Source organism: Mercenaria mercenaria, chromosome 3 (genome assembly GCF_021730395.1).
Source record: "Mercenaria mercenaria strain notata chromosome 3, MADL_Memer_1, whole genome shotgun sequence".
In the NCBI taxonomy this organism is placed as follows: Eukaryota; Metazoa; Mollusca; class Bivalvia; order Venerida; family Veneridae; genus Mercenaria; species Mercenaria mercenaria.
The window spans coordinates 7,575,181-7,598,955 of NC_069363.1; the positions used below are offsets into that span (position 1 = coordinate 7,575,181).

Genomic DNA, 23,775 nt, shown 5'->3' on the forward strand with positions numbered 1-23,775 from the left:
GCAGAGAGGGCACAAAGACCTTCTGTTCGGCAAGACAAGCCTCAGCTAGTCATTACTGTGCCGGGTAAGGGTAAGCAGCCTGCTGGTCCGGGGAAAGGGTCCCATGTTAAGGGCCGTTCAGTTCAGCATATGCTGAGTGGAGAAACCCTTGCAAAGAGGCCAAAGCTGTCTTTGGGAGAAACAGGGCAACCAGGGCATGGCCCTAGGTGTCCGGTAGGAGGATGTGGGGCAGGTGTTAGTCGCAAACATGCGCTTCTCTGTCATTTGCCTGGTGTGTTTAATCTGGCACTTTCAGGAGATGAAATATCTCAACGCAGGTTAAGCGCCCTGAAGCTATGCTGCAGGTGGCTTTTAGGAGCACATCGGGAGCTCAGTGATTTACTGGTTTATATTGAATCGCTGAGTCCACTATCCTCGGTTGAGCAGCCAGATGCCTCCACTGTGCAGGCAATGGTTGATTTGGGTAGGACTTTGGGGGTGTCGGTTGCTAGGGACGTGATATTAAGACCGGAGGATAATGATGTCACGGCCTTGGTACACTGGCGCTTTCTATTGTCATTGATGTCAATGTTAGAGCGACATCAGGTTGAGAAACTTGGACACTTATTTCAGCTGTCCCAAGATGATCAACAGAATCTCCCTAAGTTGCCTGAGGCCTTTGATAGTCATTGTCACCTTGACAGGACTATGAGGGAGTGGGGGATGACTAACCCATCTCTGAAAGAGATGAGTAATCTGAACCCGCTAGAGTCTCACGAGGTTCACCTCGTGGGAGTTGTAGGGGTTTTCTGTGACCCTGAGACTTACCCTACACAGGAGGGTATTAAATCATGGTCTGAACAGGGTTGTCGTACCGGTCGTGGGAATCCACCCCCGGAAGGCTCTTACCGATAAAGGGTTCAGTAAGCTGGCGGAAGTTCTCCAATTTCCGGAGGTAGCAGGATTGGGGGAGATAGGTCTTGATCGAACTGAACCTGCTGAAAAATGGGCTGAACAGCTCCGCAAGGTTGAGCAAGTCCTGACTTTGCTGCAACCGGAGCATGTGCTCGTTATTCATTGCAGAAGTTTGACAAACCTTTCAGATGAGTCTCTGTTAACTATGTTTTACTTGTTACGGAGTCATCCCTCAGTCAGTAAGGAGCAGCTGATTCACCTTCACTGCTTTACAGGGTCTTTGGACATATTACAGAAATGGTTAGAGGTGTTCCCTAACACTTATGTTGGGTTCACAGTTATGATCTGTAAGTCCAATGACTACCTAGACATGCTCCGGAAACTAGAGTCTTCCCGTTTGCTCCTTGAAACGGATGCTCCTTATTTCAGTCCGCCACGCTGTAAAAAGTCCAATCCCTATATGATTGGATGGGTAGCATCCAGGGTAGCTGAGGCCAGAGGCCAATCTTGGGGTGACCTCCTCAAGTTGGCAAGCGATAATGCAAAAAGACTGTACATTGAGAAGCTCCCTCCAGTCTCAATGTACGGTGATGAGTCCGGTTAAGCCATAGGGGCTCAACCCGGTGTACTGTGGATGAAATGTTCATGGTCACCGGTAGTTGTGGTATTGTGACTGAAAAGCCGCAATACTAGTACTGGTTTTACCCAGGAATCTCTCATTATTGAGAGTAAGAGACCACGGCTAACTCCCATGGTCTAAGACTACCTCCTTCTATAGGACGGGGAGGAGTGTAGTGCCTGTCCGGTCTGGTCCGACATACGTGAGGATAGCCCTACCGGAAGCCGAAAAGGGTGATTTCCTGTGGAGCGTTCCAGCTGTAATATATATCGTCATTGTAATATATATGTATTAATTTATTGAGATGGCTTATTGACACACAAACAGAACAAGACCCGAAGGATGGTTTATATATTTAATATGTGTGTTGCATCCAAAGTATAAACTCACACTCTCTCTATAGAAATATGTATATATCTTACATACAGAAACAATAATGGAATATGATATCATAGGCGGAGCTTAATCTATCTTGTAGACTTGCTTACTACATCCTCCTTTACCTTTAGATTAGAACTCATCAATAATCAGAATACATAATTTTGTTTAAAATAATCAAAGTTCAAATATATACTCAAAACATGAAAATTCTGTTCTAATGAAATAAGCTAGTTAGCAAGTCTATTATCATAAATTTCTCCTCTTTTTTTCAGCAAAGTTCATTAACCCTTGTTATCAACATAATCAGTTTATAGAGCATCTGCTTTAGCTAAGTACTTTTACAATGTCACTGTAAATTGAAATATCCTGGGAAAGTCCTCGGAATGTCCCGTCGTTATCTAACAGTTTCGTGTTTTATCTCAAAACCCTAAAATGTGTACAATCAACTGTTATTTTTATCAAAATTATAAATTAAGTTTTGAGTTCTACCGCCCAAGAACTAATTATAATGTAATTGTGAAACAGACAAGTAATAATTCCCAAGAGTAACATAATATTTTCACACACTGATCATTTGTCCAAAGAATAATAAATCCAGCAAGCGAATATAAAATGACTACACTGCTATGGTAGCAAATAGGGCATTATTATGGCCCACACAACACTTAGGTGACTAATCCTGTGCACTGAAACATGTGAAATTATGTCACTGATTAATCCAATCATTCATTGACAAAACGTCTAGGCGGCCGTCGTTTCCTTTGCGACCTTTGACGTGGTGCAAATACAGTATCTGCAGGTTTCGTCTGCGCCGGCTCATGACCACCTTGAACTACCCTGAACTTTGACACGTCTCGTGTAATTTCCTTTCCTCTGTGCTTGATTGTTAGCATTGAACCTTTCCTAGCAATGACAATGCCAGGTGTAGGGTCAAACATTGTCTCAAATTTGTTATGTTGTTCTCGTTTTAGTAACACACGGTCTCCCTTTTTTCAATGCACTTGGCTGTGCTCTTCTGTTCTTGTCCGCATAAAGTTTGTTTTTTCGATTTTGACAGACTGTCTCTGTCGCGAACATCTGTGTCTTGCTTTTCAAATGTCATTGATGGTAATTTCGTTTTTACTTTCCGATTGTACATTAATTCACTAGGAGCTTTTTGTGTTGAAGATTGTGGCGAATTGCGAAAATTCATTAGATATCTATTCAACGCTCTCTTATAATCTTGACCTGATGCTATTGCGGTTTTAACTGATTTTTGCAATGGTGCCATGAATCGCTCGACTATTGCATTTCCTTGTGGGTGCAATGGAGTAATTCGTTTATGTTTAAATCCCGACTTATCAGCATATTCTCTGAAAGTACGACTCTGAAATGGAGGTCCATTGTCCGTTCTCAATACGTCTGGATATCCAAATATCGAAAATATTGATTCCAAACGCGGTATGACAGTTTCTGCGGATGTTGACCTGACTCTCTCAACTATTGGAAAACGACTATAATCGCATATTACCACTAATAACAGGTACCCGTCCGGGAATGGTCCACAAAAGTCACAACTGACTTCAGAAAACACATCTCGTGGCAGAGGTGTTGGTTTTATCGGATCTGGAGTACATCCTGGTGATGCAGCTTGGCACACAATGCATGATTTGCATGCTTCTTCAACCATTTTATCCATATGCGGGAAACCAACAATATTCCCGAAGTAATCCTTTGCACTTTGATTGGCCTTGGTGACCCTCGTGCGAAAGTAACACTGTTTGTTTTTGCAAAGTTTCTGGTATACAAAGCTGTGTACCCCGTAACAACACATATCCTTCATCGGTATATGCAACTGCAAGTTCTTGATTCTTGTTTAAATTTTCGTATAAACGAAAACTTTCATCGGATTGGCATTTCTGATTTTTCCAGTCATTTGTTTCTATTGCATTCTTGACACAACTTAATACACAGTCTGATTTAGTAGCTTTTGCTACGTCTGATAGCTTCAATGCATCTGGCAAAGTGTTATCAGTGATAAAACTGATATATTGTTCGGCTACTGTGTTGGTCGCGTGTCTCGCGTGCGGATGTCTGGAAAGATAATCTGAGATCATTAGACTACCTGGTCTATAAATCGTCTGGAAATCATACGTTAACAACTTCAAACGCCAACGTTCTAATCTTGGTGATTGTATATTTCTTACGTTGTTGAAAATTGATTGAAGTGCAGCGTGATCCGTTATCAATTTGAATTGCTTGCCGAATAAGTACAAATGAAAATGTTGAATCATGATAACAGCACTTAAAGTTTCTCTCTCTGTTTGCGAATAGCGCGCTTGTACTGAATTGTAAGCTTTGCTTCCATATGACACTATTTTCCTTTCTGAATAAGTATTCCTGAACAGCCTACTGGGCTGCCGTCTACCCAGAGTTCAGTTTCTTTCCTCGGGTCAAAATACGTCATGACTTTGTCACTAGTCAATGCCTCTTTTAGTGAAGTGAACGATTTTTCCTGATCGTCATTCCATTCGAATTTTACATCCTGATGAGTAAGTCGTCGTAATGGTTCCGTTAGGACTGAATAGCCATCTATGAACTTAGACAAATAGTTTGTGAGACCAATAAATGAACGGATTTCGGATACAGATTTTGGTCTGTCCATGTTTTTTACTGCATCTACCTTGTCAGGATCAGGTGAAATTCCCGATTCCGAAAACACGTATCCGTAGAATTTGATTTTTGATTGTCCCGAACGAACATTTTTCTTGTTCAATGTCAGGTTCCGTTCTTGAAGACGCTGAAGTAATGCTCGCAGATTGATATCATGTTCTTCACGCGTTTTGGCCGTAGCATACGATATCGTCAGCAATGTTTAACACGCCTGTCAGACCTTGAAGTGCTTGACGAAGCTCATTTTGGAACAGAATCGGTGCTGCTGACACTCCAAAATTTAAACGTTTATATCGAAAAAGTCCAACATGTGTCTGAAACGTTGTCATTACACGTGATGACTCATCCAGTTCAATTTGATGGAATGCTTTGTACAGATCGAGACGTGAAAACACTTTTGCGCCGTTCAACGTTAAGATTATATCATCCACCGTCGGACTAAACATTTTTCTCTGTTTTAATTGCGGTGTTGGCTTTCCTCATATCTATGCACAGCCTTACTTCTCTCGGTGAATTGGTTTTGGAGCAGCTACCAGGTTCGATACCCATGGTGTTGGTACACCTTCCACCTTTTCAATAACATCCATATCCTCCAAACTTTTAAGTTCCTGCTCAACTTGCTCACGAACATGAAATGGCACTCTCCTAGGAGGCTGAGCTACTGGCACAACACTTTCATCAATGTGAAACTTAACTTTTCTGTTTTTCAGACATCCTAACCCAGTGAAAACTTGCGAGTATTCCTCAATAAGTCCTTCATACTCGTCTTTGGTTTGAACAGATTTTATCTGCGGTAAAATCCCAAGCTCTACTGACAGCTCATAACTAATCAATGATTCTTTATTACCCGTAACGATATGGAAATCTCTGGTCACGAATTTTGAGTCCGACTCAACAAGCAAAGAACATTTACCTTGGAATGGCAGTGGAGACTTCTGTCCAAATGCGAACGCTTTCGTGGTCGCTTTTTTGATTTCCGGTGATTTTTTCATTTTCTTAAGGACAATTTCACTGACAATATTGATCGATGACCCGCTATCAACCAAAACATTCACATCTACACCATTTAATTTTATTCTTTTCTTTGGCACTTTCTTTCTATCTAACATGAATCCAAATAGCACATCACATTCATCCGAATTGCAATCCGTCGCGTATTCCTCTGTTAAAATTTCTAAATCCGGCTGTTCATCCTCGATCAATGTCACCTGCTTCTTACGTTTTCTACAAACAGATATATAATGGTTCTTCTTGTGGCAATAATTACATTCTGCTCCAAGCGCGGGGCAACGTGATATATGTGGGTATTTTCCTCCACAGTTACGACATTTCTTGCTAGTTTGTTGAGGACTGATTCGCCTTCCCGACGACAAGCCTGCTTGCGGTAAACCTTGGTATGAACTAGAACGTTGTTGCGAACGTTGTGGTACGAATCCTTTGACTTCCGACTAAAATATGGATTGCTTTTTACACGCACTACCTGCTGACTACTAGTGTCCTTTGACATACTTGTTGCTTGTAGTCTTCGAAATTTCCATTGTTCTCATCATTGTAAGTAAGTCATTAAGTGATTTTTCTGAATCTTGCAAACATCGCATTCTCATTTTTTGCGAAATAACACCCTGTATGATTTGGCTTTTAATTTCTGACTCAGTGTCCGAAAATTCACAGTTTTTAGCTTTTTGTCGTAATCTAGTCACATATTGGTCAATCGTTTCACCGTGCAACTGTTTAATATTCCTGAATTCGAAAATTTCAAACTGAGTGTTTTTTCTAGGTTTGAAGTAGTTTGTAAGTCCAGCTTTTGTTTCATCGTAATTTTCACTCTCTCCATGTAGATTTAAACGTATCAAAATGTCATATACATCATCTCCAGCATAGTGCAGTAACAGTGCCTTTTTCCTTTTCCTTGTATTATACCTAGCCCAACAAATAAATTCTCCAGTTTATCTACATATTTGTCCCACCGAACACCTAGGGAATTTTCGTCAGCGTAAACATCAAATTTGGGAAACGCAGGTAAATTTTCCATTGTCACAAAATCACTTAATCCTCAGTTTTAAAATAAACCGATCCTCGTCGCCATTGTAATATATATCGTCATTGTAATATATATGTATTAATTTATTGAGATGGCTTATTGACACACAAACAGAACAAGACCCGAAGGATGGTTTATATATTTAATATGTGTGTTGCATCCAAAGTATAAACTCACACTCTCTCTATAGAAATATGTATATATCTTACATACAGAAACAATAATGGAATATGATATCATAGGCGGAGCTTAATCTATCTTGTAGACTTGCTTACTACACCAGCCGGCTAGACGTCCTCAATAACGCAACCCAGTAATCTGCCGTATCACTTCTAGATACAGCTGTATCTACCATCTAAGGTTATTGGTAAGTTGTCTTGGGCTATATTGAATAATCACCAATTACAATAGAGCACCTGTTACCAAAACGAAAGTGAAAGTACTCATCATCAGTTATGATTTTCTTTAGTTTCCAATTATTTCCCGGAAATTGTTCAGAACTATTTTGTTTATGGTGTATACTTTTCTTATCAAAGTACCAGATGCTGCATATTATGTTATTGTGTTTTACGGACAATAAATGTAAATATTGATTTGATTTGTTGATCAAACTGTCTAAAGTGGTACATGAATACTTCAAATACTTATGTTTCAAATACAATCTCTCAAGGTTAAATTGAGTTATTATGTATGTATATCCTTATTTTAGAGCAAGTACAGTGCTTTAGGGTATAGCAGATTTTAGGGTATAGAGGATAGGTTAATAATTTTTGCATAGACACAGATTATTCTATGAATTTCCATCTCATTCTTTTACTGACTTGCAGACAGACAAACTGACATACATTTCAAATGTTTGCTTGTTGTATTATTTTTCACATGTCATCATACGAAAATTAAAGCTATCCGTTGCTGACTAAATCAGTGTGTATTTAAGAAACATCAGTGAATGAAAAGTATTTAATTGAAATTTAAAATGTTGAATGTTTTTGAAGAGTACACATTATTATTCTCATATATTGTAAAAAGTCTTGGGTAGTATATTTAGATGTGGTTTTAACAATTAATAACTGAAAAATGACCAAAGCTATCCTGTATACACGAAATCAGTGTGTATGTAAACAATGCCAAGGAGAGAAGAAACTCATGATTTTTTATTAAAAGCTGAATGTTTTGAAAATAGTATCACATTTTCCTTCTGAAATACAGAAAAAGCACTTAATTTATTTTCTTTGAACTGGAATGCAGGAAAAGTTTGTTAGCTATATACCCTAAAGCACTGTATCATAGCATCCATAAGTGTTACATATATATATATAACTGCAATTAATACAAGTCAATACGAAGTATGTCTTGCCAGTCTTTGGGAGGCACATGTCATTGAATAATTTTTACCAGAGGTAGTGGATGTGGAAAGTTTTATTCTTCTTACAAGATAACATTAACATGCTCACTCTTTGAAACCATGCTGTGAAAGAACTCATACTGCCAGTCCAATACTACATTTAAGGTATTAAGGCCAGAGTTTTTTTATCTTTCGTTTTACGGGAGATTTTTGAAAAATGAGCAGGGGGAGGAGGGAATAAAAATAAAAATAAAAAGCTTGAAAGTGAGCATCTCGGAAAAAAAAAAAAAAATAGAATTTTTTAGGATATTTTTTATTTTGATGAACTTTCGTTTCAAGTTTTGTTTACTTGTGTTTGTGTCCAGTATTTAATATTGTGATGTATTGTTATGTTTTAAGACTATAAAAGTCATTTATACAGGATGGACATTGAATAAAATTTTCATGCATGCTTGTGAATAAACTGCTTCAGGCACTGTAACTCACACTGGCAAGTCTTTAAAATTCAGAAAGCTTGTTTTACTTAATTTAAGTGGAAGACAAAAATTATTTTATCTGTTACAACAGCCACAGTAAATTTCAGTGACAGCAACTAGAGACTAAACACGTCTGGTATAAAGTGGCTTAGTAGTGTAGTAGTTTTGGTGGTTTGGTTTGCTTGCATCTTCTGCTGTGTAACCTCTGCTTTTTATACATAATATTTACTTATTGTATCTTTCACCAATATCATCTTTAACAAGCTAATTTTACAGTTTATGCCAGCTCATAATATACTGGATTTTATCAGCAAAATAAAGTATTTAATAACTTTGAATAACAGTCACAGTGCAGAGGGCAAGATTTTTTTTTCAGTGAGGAAAAACGAAAGATAATCTAGCAAAAAGTAATCTGAAAAATTACCTCATTTAACTCTGCACCTTTTTATAATACACTTAGTTCAAGTACTGAAGTTGCTTCTGTAATTTGCACCTTTTTATACTACACTAAGTTCAAGTACTGAAGTTGCATCACTTTTTGTCAAAATATTGTCTCCAATAAAAAGTTTTTCTTTATTATTCTTTATACACTTATGAATTCTATTGAAGTTACAAAAGAAATGGACCATCTGTCTGAGATTTTGCCAACACTACCAGCTGCTTTATGCCAGACAGTCCCAAGCCTGTGTAAAGTGTGAGGGGTCAACATTGAAATAAAAATGTAAAAAAAATCTGCTGTTACAAACATTTATTTGTTCTGCAAACAACTAATGTTTTGAATAAAATTTAATGTCAAAGCACCTTTGATATTGTGTTACCTTTCTATGGCAAACTTGTAAGTTGAATCTATTGAAAACAAAATGTGAGTAAGACAATCTTAAGACAATTTAATACTTTTAATACTGTCACTTTTATGAAAGGAGTATTATGTACAATAGTATTATTTCCCGAAAAATATATATTTTGAAAAGTGTCTAAAAATATTTGGACACAATCATCGTCCATCCACCCGTGTAGAAAGGGAGAAAAGAAACGTTAAAGATTATCGGTAATTATTCAGTGATAAACTAAGTAATGGTGACCTTGTTTTCATGATCAATTTACACCCCCTCTAAGAGCTAAAAGAAGTGTGTCAGTATCTTGACATCTGAAGCGGAGATCAAAGCGGTATTTTTACTCGAGATTGTCATGGCATTACGTCATGTTTTCGCGCCATGTGACATATCACTGTCTGATCGTACGGCATTGGTTCTTAAAATTGCTGAGAAATAGAAATCAATAAAAAAATTCTTCTTTAATTTGTTTATCCCGTATAAAAGGTAAATGTCTCAAACGATAGTTACTATAGTGGATATCCTACCTCTGTGACCTATTTGCCCTCAAGGAATTTACATTATTGTTTGACAAGAAAAACTTTTAAATTGTTGGTCAAAAAATACATGTACAAAGGTTCATTTAAAACTTATTAAAAACCGCAGTGACATCACATTGCTTTATTTTAAAATCGCATTTCTACTTACGTTCACGAGGTCACGTAACTTATTCTGCCACACTAACAGAAATCTGTTTGCCAAAAATCGTCTTACTCCATGTATTCTAATCGCAGTCGCTTTTTCATTATTTAAGCTTTTTTTATTCTGTTTTTTTGTACTTTCTGGTCAAAAGTCTGAATTTTAAGCCCATAGTATTCATCATTTATTTACTTTTAGAAAGAAATAAGTAACTAAGATCGCGCTGTTTGAATTTTTACAAATGATTATATGAAAATTCGACCGTTTCTATAGAATTTTGCCTACATTTCTGTCGATATCTTATTAAAATCATTATAGAATTCAAAAAGTGTTATTTCTCAAGGGGTGTTGAAAACTTGAAGCGAAAATATTAAAAAATGAATGCACTACGCACGGTTTTTGTGTACGTGTCGATGTAAATTAGATGTTACGATACGTCACACGTGCTTGTGGAATGGAAAATTACCGGCATGACGTTTTGATATCTTTACGATTCGCGGGTAAATTCCAGTCAATCCAGGTAGCGACTGAACCATCTTAAAGTTTGTTGACGTTTTATAGATGTAATTTCTGAATTTTGGTAAAGTAAGGACGTAAAAAAACCACTCGCCCGATCGGTCGAGTACACAGCGAGGTCCACTAGGCCAATGCGAGCAGGCGAGTGGAATTTTACACCCTGTTAATGCCGATAAATGTACGGCAAAACACGATATTTTGCACGCGTTAAACTCCCGTCCTGTGAAATTACGTCCAGGTGAAAATACACTAATTTTATTTTCTTTGGGGCTGTAAACAACCGACCGGCGGAAAAAATAAAAAAAAACTCGGGAAAATGAATTTTAATTTTATTCCACTTTTGCAATATTTAGGACCGGCGCTCCCGTAAAACGAAAAATAAAAAAACTCTGGCCTAATTGCATAAAACTTTTTCATGATCCACTTCGCATCTGAACTTATGATTACAATATATTTGTCAAAAGTAAAGCGAAAAGAATACTTTACTAGTGGATTCATGTTACCTTTAATTATTCACTGCCACAAATTTTATAATCAGATGGGTTAATTTTTGTGTTAGATTGATAGATTTTTATACAGATGATACACAGCAGATAATGTCAAAGTATTTGTGATTGATATTTGACCTCCAAATTAATATAGGTCTTCTTTTGAAAGCAGGGGATTGCTTATGCAGTTTGGCCTAAGGCAAAAGCATCTTTCTTTCATTGATCAGAAACAACTTTAAGTCTGACTGTGAACTTGACCTCTGTTTTCCAAAAAAACCATTAAGAACTATCTATTGACAATACTACAAAGCTTGATGGCTCTAGACCAAAGCATTCTCCAACTATCAATCAGAAGGCTTTCCAGTGTTACTCACCTCCAAAACAATAGGGATTCTTTACTGAACACAAGCAACAATTTAACAGTCCTAGGCCAAAGTATTGTCCAGTCATCGATTGGAAATTGTTTTCAGTATTGAAACCTACCAACTCCTAAAATGATGGAACCATCTTGTGATCACAGGGAATCAGCCTATGAAGTTTGACCATTGTAGGCCCAAGTGTTCTCCTGATTTACTGATCAGAAATGTTTTCAAGCTTAAGGTCAATGCAGTGCTGACCTATGGCATTCAAACTTTAAGTGATCATCTACTGACCAGACAATGGTCTCAAGAAGTTTGAAAAGTATAGGCCAGTTCATTCTTTAGTTACCGTGTTTACCGAATACATTAAATTTATCTTAAAATTTCAGATCCAACCAGTAATTTTCAAGCAAAGTAACTGTTTTCCAAAAGCAAGAAATTTTATGCTTGAACTCACTAAAATACCTTATACTGTCAATACAACAGTATGCCTTGTCCATTTTATAAAGTGATATTTAATCCAAGGTATACGGGTGACCCTGTGACCTTGACCTTTAACAGATTCTGGGTGATAATTAGAAAATAAAAGACAAGTAAGCTGTTTATCCTGTTTAATAATAGTGTATGATTGAATCATCATTAAAAAGTACATTATACAGCATGAGGACAAAAAACAATATACAATTTATATATAAATTAGTATGAAAAGCAATAGCTAACAACTCTACATCATACATTGATAATAAATCATCAACAGGAAATAGTCTGTCAATAACAGAAGCACTTGACAATATTAGAGAAGTTGCAATTTCATACCTGTATGTGTTGTAAATCCCTATACATAACAGTAAGTGTCTGCTAAAATTGTCTGAAAACTTTTGAGTCACTTGCTACAGGTAAATCTATGTTTAAAATCATTAGTTTGCTTTTACAAATGCAGCTGAATGTGTCATGCTATTTTGAGAACAACTTTGCAAGGTTCTGAATTTTGCCACCTCCGACACTTACTGAAATCTTATATGTACACATGCCTTAAGCAAGTATGAACTTGGAACCTCTTTAAAGCCTTTTATATTCACCATCTCTATCTAAAGTTCTGCCAGCAAGTGCTTGTAGCCAACATCTAGTTCAAACATATACATATTGTAACTCAATCATATTGTAGTAAAAAGAGCAAGCACCCCATGTCTATAATACTCGAAAGAGGAGTTGGAGTTCACATGATTATATAGATCGTAATAATGCAGAAATGAATATAAAAGTGGAAACAAGTCAATGATGACCCTATCATACCCTCAGTCTGTATTTCACTATCAGATAAACTTGTCTCATACATTTAACAACATGAGTTAACAGTAATTTACACAAGAAACTGCATACAATAAAAGATACATGGTACTATACTTTCTCGCATACAAGATAGAGTTTTACAAACAAAATACCAAGACAAGATGATTTTATCTCAGACTGGTTCATACTGGTAACCAACTACTTTATTCTAACATGTCTTTACAGCTGTATTGTCTACTTTTCATTCATACTAAAGTTAATCAGATTTATTATTTAAAATGTGAAACAGCTCGGCCCCTTCATAATGGTCAGAGCCACCATTTGCATATTTTGAATCCCGACCACTACACAATATTCCAGACTAGACCTGATTTGGTTGAGCTTCAAAAACTGCTTTAAAAGAAATTGTATGAAGGAAATGACTGACAAAAAATTATAACCAAGCCCCTATCATTTCCCTGCCACTTGAGGATGCTTCCAGTCAAACTATTTATATTCAACTAAACTGAAATATTATCAGACCTGTTTTATGAGAAACAATTTATACATGCAATAAGAATGTTCTAAGGTAAAGATATTCTGTTTCTTCTATATGGCTACTTATGGCTAATTATTTAAGGTATCCGATCCACAAATAAGCAAGTTCTATATAACAGTGCTTTTAAAATATATCAAAGATTGATGCCTGGTATGCTCATATAATTTTAGTATCATTTGAAACACTATTGTCTACTGAAAAAGAAAATATAAATTACATGACAAAACTATGTTATAGAAATTTTATTTTTGTACTTTATAGTTTTCAGTGATACTTCAACAGGAATCCAGTTACTACAGTGTAAGATTTATCATTTTGCGGTCAAAAACATGACTGAAATGATTCTTGCATATTATTTATTGTCATCTTATTTACTAATTCTTGTTCAGCAGGCACAACTCTTTCAAATGATAACAAAAAAACATGGGGTCACCAGGCACCAAAATTTACCTATTTGTGGATCAGATACCTTAAAAAAAAAGAAGCCTGAAATAGTCAACATAACAATATATACATGTAAAAAATAACATTTTATAGTATTTTTATCACATTAAGAAAGGTCTTCTCTGTCAGATTATTTTGTGTCACCTTTTTAAATAACACAAAGCAGTGTTACACACATGATAGAGAGGATGTGACTTTATACTTGTTATATGTATGCATATGTGTAATAAACATCAAACATAATAATAAGATTCTGCAAAATGTGTTGGATGAATTCAATTGAATCACTGGCAGGTAAATCTACACATCTAACTTTGCTTTTACCCTTACAGTTGAACACATAAAACTACATGTACATTTTGTGAATCTTTCTATGTTTTGAATTTTATTGTTATTTGATAGTACAACCTTTCTAGAGACACCGAGAACTTAAAAAAGTGAGCAAACCAGATCACAACAATGATTTTTGATATTAAAAGTTACAAACTTACTGAGATAGAACTGAACAAAACAAAACAAAACATACCTAAAAACAGTTTACTTGCAGACACATGTAAAAAACAAGAGGACCATGATGGTCCTGAATCGCTCATCTATCCCCACATGACCCAGTGTTGAACTGAGTATGACGTCGTTATTTCTATTATTTGACATAGTGACCTAGTTTTTGAGCACATGTGACCTAGATATCATCAAGATAAAAAATTCTGACCAATTTCATGAAGATCCATTGAAAAATATGGCCTCTAGAGAGGTCACAAGGTTTTTCTATTATTTGACCTAATGACCTAGTTTTTGAAGGCACGTGACCCACTTTTAAACTTGACCTAGATATCATCAAGGTCAACATTCTCACCAATTTTCATGAAGATCTCGTGAAAAATATGGCCTCTAGAGAGGTCACAAAGTTTTCTCTTTTTCGACCTACTGACCTATCTTTTGAGCGCATGTGACCCAGTTACGAACCTGACCTAGATATCATCAAGCTGAACATTCTCACCAATTTTCATGAAGATCCATTGAGAAATATGGCCTCTAGAGAGGTCACAAGGTTTTTCTTTTTTTAGACCTACTGACCTAGTTTTTGACCCCACCTGACCCAGTTTCAAACTTGACCTAGATATCATCAAGGTGAACATTCTGACCAATATTCATGAAGATCTCATGAAAAATATGGCTTCTAGAGAGGTCACAAGGTTTTTCTATTTTTAGATCTACTGACCTAGTTTTTAACCCCATGTGATCCAGTTTCGAACTTGACTTAGATATCATCAAGGTTAACATTCTGACTAATTTTCATGAAGATCCATTGAAAAATATGGCTCTTAGAGAGGTCACTAGGTTTTTCTATTTTTAGATAGGGGGGAGTCGAATTTAAAAAGGTGAAGAATTAGAGTAGGAGAGAGTAAAGAGACCTACTGACCTAGTTTTTGACCGCCACGATGACCCAGTTTCGAACTTGACTAGATATCATCAAGGTGAACATTCTGACCAATATTCATGAAGATCTCATGAAAAATATGGCCTCTAGAGAGGTCACAAGGTTTTTTATTTTTTAGATCTACTGACCTAGTTTTTAACCCCACATGACCCAGTTTCGAACTTGACCTAGATATCATCAAGGTGAACATTCTGACCAATTTTCATGAAGATCCATTTAGAAATATGGCCTCTAGAGAGGTCACAAGGTTTTTCTATTTTTAGACCTAATGACCTAGTTTTTGACCCCACGTGACCCAGTTTCGAACTTGACCTAGATATCATCAAGGTGAACATTCTGACCAATTTTCATGAAGATCCATTGAAAATTATGGCCTCTAGAGAGGTCACAAGGTTTTTCTATTTTTAGACCTAATGACCTAGTTTTTGACTGCACGTGACCCAGTTTCGAACTTGACCTAGATATCATCAAGGTGAACATTCTGACCAATTTTCATGAAGATCCATTGAAAATAATGGCCTCTAGAGATGTCACAAGGTTTTTCTATTTTTAGACCTACTGACCTAGTTTTTGACGGCACGTGACCCAGTTTCGAACTTGACCTAGAATTTACCAAGATGAACATTCTGACCAATTTTCATAAAGATCCCATGAAAAATGTGACCTCTAGAGATGTCACATGGAAAAGTTCATGGACGCACGCACGGAGGACGGACACCGCGCGATCACAAAAGTTCACCTTGTCACTTTGTGACAGGTGAGCTAAAAATCAAAACTTATTAAGTGGCATGCTTCCACATTTATGACAATTTTTCAAATTTTATAATAGACTTCTTTTGCTGTATCATAGCTACATGTTTTTAATAGTATTTGGTTGTGGATACATTGTAAAAATATCTGCAAAAATATGTAAAGCGGCAAGGTACACTCTTAAGTGTTCTAACTAGCATTGACGGTATTTTAAAACCTCACTCTTAATAGTAATTGTATAATTATTTCAATTTTAGGAGGTGCTGTCAATAATAATTATATAAACCTTCCTCTCATAACTGGTCTTCACCATCTGGCTATGATACGAATCACAGGTGGGCCGGTGGTCTAGTGGTAACACGTTTGACTGTCAATCCAGAGGTCCGGGGTTCGAATCCCAGTCCAGGCACTGGACATTACAAATTCTAAGATGCTCTTGAGTGTCTCCCACCTAACTAGAGGCCTGTACTGGTTCTTCCCAGGAAAGACGGCTTCGCGTGTATCGGTGCTATACACCGGACATGTTAAAGAACCAGACTGTCTATTCGAAAAGAGCTAGGCCAAGTTAGCCGGACACGTCTGTATCTGAAAAGTTCTCTCTGTCTGTTATGGGGGCTTTATCTCACTCTGTCCCTCTGGTCAGATCTCTCTGTGTCTGTAGTAGTAGAGGATGATTTCGCGCCCTGTGTGGCTGCAGTATATGTAAAGTGCCTTTGAATGTGTTTATTATGAAAGGGCGCTATATAAATCTGATATAATAAATAAGATTACATAATCCCTACATAATACATATGTTATCACTTAATAGAAAGCAAAATTAAAGTTATTCAGTCAGAAAAAGTAAATCCAGATTAAATATACCGATCTAGGTTTTGCAATGTTTGAAAATACTGCCATTAAAAACAACTGCTCTTGGAGGACAGCAACGCTTGACTATTCAACAGCCTTGTCAATTAAATGAATATAAAAGTTAAACAAGAGGACCATGATGGTCCTGAATCGCTCACCTCTTCCCACATGACCCAGTTTTGAGTATGACGTCGTTTTTTCTATTATTTGACATAGTGACCTAGTTTTTGAGCTCATGTGACCCAGTTTTGAACTTGACCTAGATATTATCAAGATAAAAATTCTGACCAATTTTCATGAAGATCCATTGAAAAATATGGTCTCTAGAGAGGTCACAAGGTTTTTCTATTATCTGACCTACTGACCTAGTTTTTGAAGGCACGTGACCCACTTTCGAACCTGACCTAGATATCATCAAGGTGAACATTCTGACCAATTTTCATGAAGATCTCATGAAATATATGGCCTCTAGAGAGGTCACAAGGTTTTTCTATTTTTAGCTCACCTGAGCAATGCTCAGGTGAGTTTTTCTGATCGCTCGGTGTCCGGCGTCAGGAGTCTGTCATCTGTCTGTCAACATTTAGCTTGTGTATGCGATAGAGGCTGTATTTTTCAACTGATCTTCATGAAATTTGGTCAGAATGATTATCTTGATGAAATCTAGGCCGAGTTCGAAAATGGGTCATCTGGGTTTAAAAACTAGGTCACTAAGTCAAATCAAGGAAAAACCTTGTGTATGCAATAGGGACTGCATTTTACACTGGATTTCATAAAATTTGGTCAGAATGGTTGGCTTGATGAAATCTAGGTCAAGTTTGAATATGGGTAGTCTGGGGTCAAAAACTAGGTCAGTCTCACTAGGTCAAATGAAAGAAAATACTTATTTAATCTCAAGATTTTTTGCTCCAGTTTTAATGATAATTGTTCAGAATATTTTTTTCCATGCAATCATTAGGTCAAACATGTTTACACTAGCTGTTATGGTGTGTTATGGTGTGTTTCTCAGGTGAGCGACCTAGGGCAATCTTGGCCCTCTTGTTAGACCTACTGACCTTGTTTTTGACCGCACTATCCCAGTTTCAAACCTGACCTAAACATCATCAAGATGAATACTCAGACCAATTTTCATACAGATCCCATGAAAAATATGGCCTTTAGAGAGGTCACAAGGTTTTTCTATTATTTGACCTACTGACCTAGTAATTGACGGCACGTGACCCAGTTTCGAACTTGACCTAGATATCATCAAGGTGAACATTCTGACCAATTTTCATGAAGATCTTGTGAAATATATGGCCTCTAGAGACGTCACAAGGTTTTTCTATTTTTAGACCTACTGACCTAGTTTTAGACCGCACGTGACCCAGTTTCGAACTTGACCTAGATATCATCAAGGTGAACATTCTGACCAATTTTCATGAAGATCTTGTGAAATATATGGCCTCTAGAGAGGTCACAAGGTTTTCTATTTTTAGACCTACTGACCTAGTTTTTGATGGCATGTGACCCAGTTTCGAACCTGACCTAGATATCATCAAGATGAACATTCTGACCAACTTTCATAAAGATCCCACAAAAAATGTGACCTCTAGAGTGGTCACAAGCAAAAGTTTACGGACGCACGCACGGACGGACGATGGACGCCGCGCTATCACAAAAGCTCACCTTGTCACTTTGTGACAGGTGAGCTAAAAAGAGGCATAATTTTGTAAAAAGCAAAATAGAGTTGTGGAACACGTGTAATCTAAGTCAGTTTATCACACTAAATAAGTGTGTGAAGTTTCGATCTATTCCCCCAAGTGGTTACTGAGACACTACCTTACAAACAAAAACTTAACCAAATCGGGACACCAACACCGACACAGATAAGACGCACAAGTGAGTCCAATAGTTCTACCATTTGTTCACATAATCCAGCTAAATCAATTAAACCAACCCAAGATGATCTGGGATCTTATTCTTCAACATTTTAAGTCTGAAACTTAGGCTTTGACTTATGAACAGCAAATATTCAATTTTCAATGGTTTCTTTATAGTACATACATACTAAATAAATTTTGTTTAGCCAACTGTAGCTGCCGACTTTCATTATTTTTTCATTATTATATTACATTATTCATGTTTCATTATAATTTGTGTTTATCTCACAACCTCAGAGCAAAATGAAATTTTAGCACTTTATCGTCAAAGTCTAGATTTCAGACTTAAACTGGCCAAAATACAACATTTCTAAAAATACATGTTTTCTATGACTGTTATACACAAAACATTCATATGTAAAAATAGTTAAGGAGAGATGAATAGACAAGACCAAAATATCTATAACTAAATTATATTTCCTTTAAACTACTCTAGCTTATGTATCACTTTAAGTTTCAATCAATTTCAATGCTGTTTAAATATCAGTAAAATCTAATAAAGGCTTACTATGCAATGTAATATGAACTGAAGTAGAACGAAAACTATCTATAAACAAGAGGGCCATAATGGCCCTATATCGCTCACCTGTTATCATTGCACTTAAGGACAAGAAACTGAAAAATTTAACCAAAAAGAAAAACAAAATCAAGTAACCCCTGGGGCAGGGTCAATTTTGACCCCAGGTGTCATGATTTAAACAAATTTGTAGAGATCCACTAGGCAATGCTACATGTGAAATATCTAAGCTCTAGGCCTTCTTGTTTTTTTTTTGAAAATTTTTGAAGAATTTTTTATGTACAATCAAGTAACCCCATGGGGCGTGGGTCAATCTGATCCCGGAGGTCATGATTTTAACAAATTTTGTAATATCTAAGCTCTAGGGCTTCTGGTTTTTGAGAAGAAGATGTTTTGAAGATTTTCCTATGTTAAATCAAGTGACCCCTGGGGCGGGGTCAATTTTGACCCCGGGGTCATGATTTGAACAACTATAGTAGAGGTCCACTAGGCAATGCTACATGTCAAATATCTAAGCTCTAGGGCTTCTGGTTTTTGAGAAGAAGATTTTTTAAGATTTTCCTATGTAAAATCAAGTGACCCCTGGGGCGGGGTCAATTTTGACCCTGGGGTCATGATTTGAACAAATTTGGTAGAGGTCCACTAGGCAATGCTTCAAACCAAATATCTAAGCTCTAGGGCTTCTGGTTTCTGAGAAGAACATTTTTAAAGTTTTTCCTTTCGGTTGCCATGGCAACCAGAGTTCTGTATGGAATTCAATTCTTTGAACAATTTTGAAAGGGGGCCATCCAAGGATCATCCCTGTGAAGTTTGGTGTAATTCTGTCCAGTGGTTTTCAAGAAGAAGATTTTTTTAGAAATTGTTGACGGACGACGGACTATGCACGACTGACGACGCACAACGGACATCAAGCGGTCACAATAGCTCACCTTGTCACTGTGTGACAGGTGAGCTAAAAAGGTAACGGGGAAACAACACATCATAACCTGGGCAAAGTTTACATGGTTTTGTTACTCTGATTTTGGTCAGATATAGACCATCATCAGGATGAAACAGGAAGAGTTTGCTAATAAACTAACCGGTTTCAGTCTGAAAGTAGCAAAGAAAATGCTTAATCTTCTGGCATGAAATCTTCATCAAAGCCTCTGTCCCGTAAATCAGGAGATACTGATGCTGCATGGGAGGAAACTGATGCAAGAGAATGTGGTGAACCATATTCCCAGGAAGGAGTTCTGTCCCTTGGTAAATTGATAATATATTCTTGTTCTGGTGTGGACCTTTCTCTGTTAGTGAATGGTCTTGTATCACCTGAACCTGTAACTGATAAAGGTCTAGCTTCATAGACAGGGTTTGCAGTCCATCTAAAGCCCCCAGGCTCAGACACAGCTGGAGTATCATCACTTGGATTAGAAGCTACTGAAGTCCTTTCTGCAGGTGATTCTAACTGTCCTGTTGAAACAGATCTTTTATCTACTGTTTGTTCAGTATTCATAGTTTGTTCAAGCTTTTGTTCTCCATAATTTTCAGCACCAAGCTGCCCAACAAAATTACTGGCAATATGTTCTTCTTTATAAGAAGATAAAGCCAAATCTCTACTGCTGTCTTGTACTATTTTTGAAAGTTTATCCTCTGTATCAATGTTATCATTAGTTATATGTTTGGGACTCATTTCTACATTATCTTCTGATTCTTCATACCTATCAGTATCACTTTCAGATTTACTATCATTATTGTCTAAAACACTGTTCACATCCTCACAGTTATAATCAAGATCTGTTTCTGAATTAGAATCAAGGTCAAGTGTCATAACCTTTTTAATGTTTGTGTTTTTACGAGTGACTTCTTTTTCTTCATCTGCCTGTATCACTATTTCATCATCTGAATTACCTATAACATCAATATCAGAACCATTTCCAACGTCCCCAGACTTTTCGGCAACCTTTTCATTTTCTGAGTCACCATCTATCTCAAATGTTTTATGTCCTTCTACTAGTGAGCATTCTATATCAGAATCACCATTTTCAACATCGATGTCAGATACATTGTCCATGTGATCTTTTTCTAGACTGCTTCTGTCTTGAAACTGACACCAGTCATCCAGAGCTTTATCAATATTTTCAACTTCTTCATCACTCTGCTCATCATTTGAATCACCAACAACGTCAATAAAATCTTTTGTATTATCTATTTTCACGCTATCATTACTTGTCCTGTATGTAACAAGTGAATTTGGTTCAATAGGAACAGTTACACCAGTTATGTCTACATCTGAATCATCAGACATCATATCAACATCAACAGTTTCATTATCTTTACTTGTGACATCATTTTTTTCGTTTTCTCTACCACTGAAAAGTCCACTGCTTGTGGGGGACTCATAAGAAGCAGTTGCATTTGAACATCTTTTTCTGTTAAAAGAAGATCCATAATTTCTATTTTCAGGACTGTTGAGCAGACTTGATGAATTTTGATATGTATCAAATAAGTTTGAATTACGATTTGAAAAAGTGAGAAAAGAAGGCAATTGTTTATCAATATCAATATCTGAGCAAGAAGTGATATCATGCGACTGTATATTGTCTTCAAGATTAGGTATTCTATCCAAATTTATTGTATCATGCAATGGTTCAAGCCTTGATTTTTCTTCCCTTGCTTGCATATTGGTGATATTTGAAGTGGCAGAATTGTGAGAAGATTTACTCGATTTCTTATGTCCAAAAGGATGTTTTTTAAATGATCTCTGATTAAAAACATCATTTGGATTGACCATTCTGTTAGGATCATTATTTGCAATATCAGTAGCTTCTTTCCTTTGATTGTCAATGTTGCCAGTCAATAAGGAATTAATATAATCATTATTAGATAGAGTTTTATTGATAGTGTCCAATTCTTGGTCAATCACAGCAGCCTGTGCTGCATCTACTTCAACAAATTCTACACCAGTTGGACCAAAATCAGGAGGTTTCAAAACAGGATCAGAAATTACTTTTTCAGGAACACTTTCTACATCAATTTCACTAGTGCTATCAGGATCTGAATCACTAGTATATACTGCCGATTTCTCTAGCATCCCCTTACTAGGTGCCCTATTAAAACTATTATCAGAACATAGTTTCAGAGGAAATTCTTCTCCTTTTGACTTACTTTCAGAATGTTTTTTCTCTTTATGCTTATTTTTCTTTGATTTATGTTTTTGTTTTTTATGTGACCCAGAAGATGTATGTCCATCATATTTAGATTTCCTCCTTTTCTCTTCTTCTCTTGCCTTGTTTTTCTTATGTTTATGATGAGCTCTAATGTCTAGGTCATCATCACTTTCTATATGCTTATCAGCTCCTTTGTTCTTTTTATGTTTTTTACTCTTTTTTGATTTCGAACTTCTTTTCCTGTACTCCACAATTTCTATGCTAGTTTGTTTTGATTTTGAACTATGCCTATGTGATGTAATAGCCAGGTGAGATTCGGAGTCAGAATCTGAACTTGAAAGTGACCTCGACATTTCAGTGCTTCTATTACTTAAATATGGATTTCGATAAGGTAGGACTTCTTCAGATTTATCACTATGAGTCTTGTACGCAAACTTTTTGTGCTGGTAATCCGGTGATCGGATTATTGTTAATCTTAGAGGTGAGACTGACCTTGTCCTTGACCTTGAATAGACTTGTTGGAATCTTGGTGATTTTGACCTGGACTTGTGACGTTTTTTCTTGGAATGTCTTTCTCTTGAAGTATCTCTGCTCCTTTTACGCTTCTCTTTATCATGATCAACTGATCTCTCTTCCTGCCTTCTTTTGTGTTTCTTTTTCTTTTTTTCCGTTTTGATGGGGTCATTTATATGTGTAGTTCCTGTTATCATTACATCATAGTCAGTATCACCGCCTGAAGACAGTCGTATTGGACTACGTTCATTCCAAGGTTTTTCAACTTCAATAATTTCTACATCACTGTCATCTGAATCAGATTTAGTTCCAGGGCAATAAGAAGAAAATATAGAAGGGCCTCCTTGTGGAGAGGATGGTTCTGTCTGGGTACTAGACCGTGGCAGTCTTGGCATTAAATTTACAGAGTCAAACAAATTGCCAAAAATGCTGCTGGTTGAAGGTAATGGCTGGGAACTTGGTGCACTGAAACTTCTTGAGGAGGGTGTCCATATAGAGCCTCCCGTCATTAGACCGGTGTTTAATAACTGAGTAGACAGCCCTGAACTCAAGCTGGAATGATCTATAGGTGCAATATTTATCCCCAGCTGACTTGGTCCTGGGGTTGGAGAATCCCAACCTGATGCCGAAGTTGGTGCATAGTCAGGCCTGAAATAAAGCAGTTAAGAGTTATACGGACTAGTTTTCAGCACAGAAATATGCCAAACTTTATTTCATTACAATCAGCTTAACTTCATACACTACGCACATTGCAAACTCAGGTAAGTATTGTAACATATTTTAGATACTATTTTAAAAAGATACAAACACTGTAACAGGCGTATCTTCATAAAAAGTTATACATGAAAATTAAAGCAGTATCAACTACTTTTTTAGAAGATTTTATTCTTTTAAAGCTTTTTTTTCTGTTTCTAGCTTTGGCTGCCCCTAAAAGGAAAAAAACACAACCATCTGAATAACACAGAGGTGCACACACAAGGATGCTACAGTCAAAGTTTGGTGCAGATATGTCAGAGAAGAAGCTGTTTATAAGTGCTTTTACTATTGTTTAGCTCTGTTGGTCCATTTAATGGATAAAGCAAAACC

The 23,775-nt window shown here is 36.6% G+C and overlaps 2 protein-coding genes across 4 annotated transcripts in view; one reads left to right on the forward strand and one right to left on the reverse strand.

Annotated features, from left to right (window-relative positions):
• The first annotated feature begins 1,099 nt into the window (after positions 1-1,099).
• Positions 1,100-1,498, forward strand: LOC128555447 (putative deoxyribonuclease TATDN2). The gene has a single exon (XM_053537729.1). It carries the CDS (start codon positions 1,100-1,102, stop codon positions 1,496-1,498), a length of 399 nt encoding a protein of 132 aa, XP_053393704.1.
• Positions 1,499-15,114: 13,616 nt separating this feature from the next.
• LOC123525505 (E3 ubiquitin-protein ligase Topors-like) overlaps positions 15,115-23,775 on the reverse strand; it is a 59,423-nt gene continuing 50,762 nt past the window's right edge. Inside the window, exons 5-6 of one of the 3 annotated variants that reach the window (XM_045304602.2) lie at positions 20,110-23,337; positions 15,121-16,436 (exon numbers count right to left, since the gene is read on the reverse strand). In XM_045304602.2, coding sequence (XP_045160537.2) covers positions 20,142-23,337 — 3,196 coding nt within the window. In that variant the 3' untranslated portion in view covers positions 15,121-16,436; positions 20,110-20,141. Of the gene's footprint in view, positions 23,338-23,775 lie in introns of all 3 variants that reach the window. The other 2 variants (XM_053537819.1, XM_045304600.2) reach the window with 2 other exon arrangements.

What these genes read in the sequence shown, in the direction of transcription:
- LOC128555447 (XM_053537729.1), top strand. Translation starts at nt 1,100, where the DNA reads ATGTTTTACTTGTTACGGAGTCATCCCTCAGTCAGTAAGGAGCAGCTG.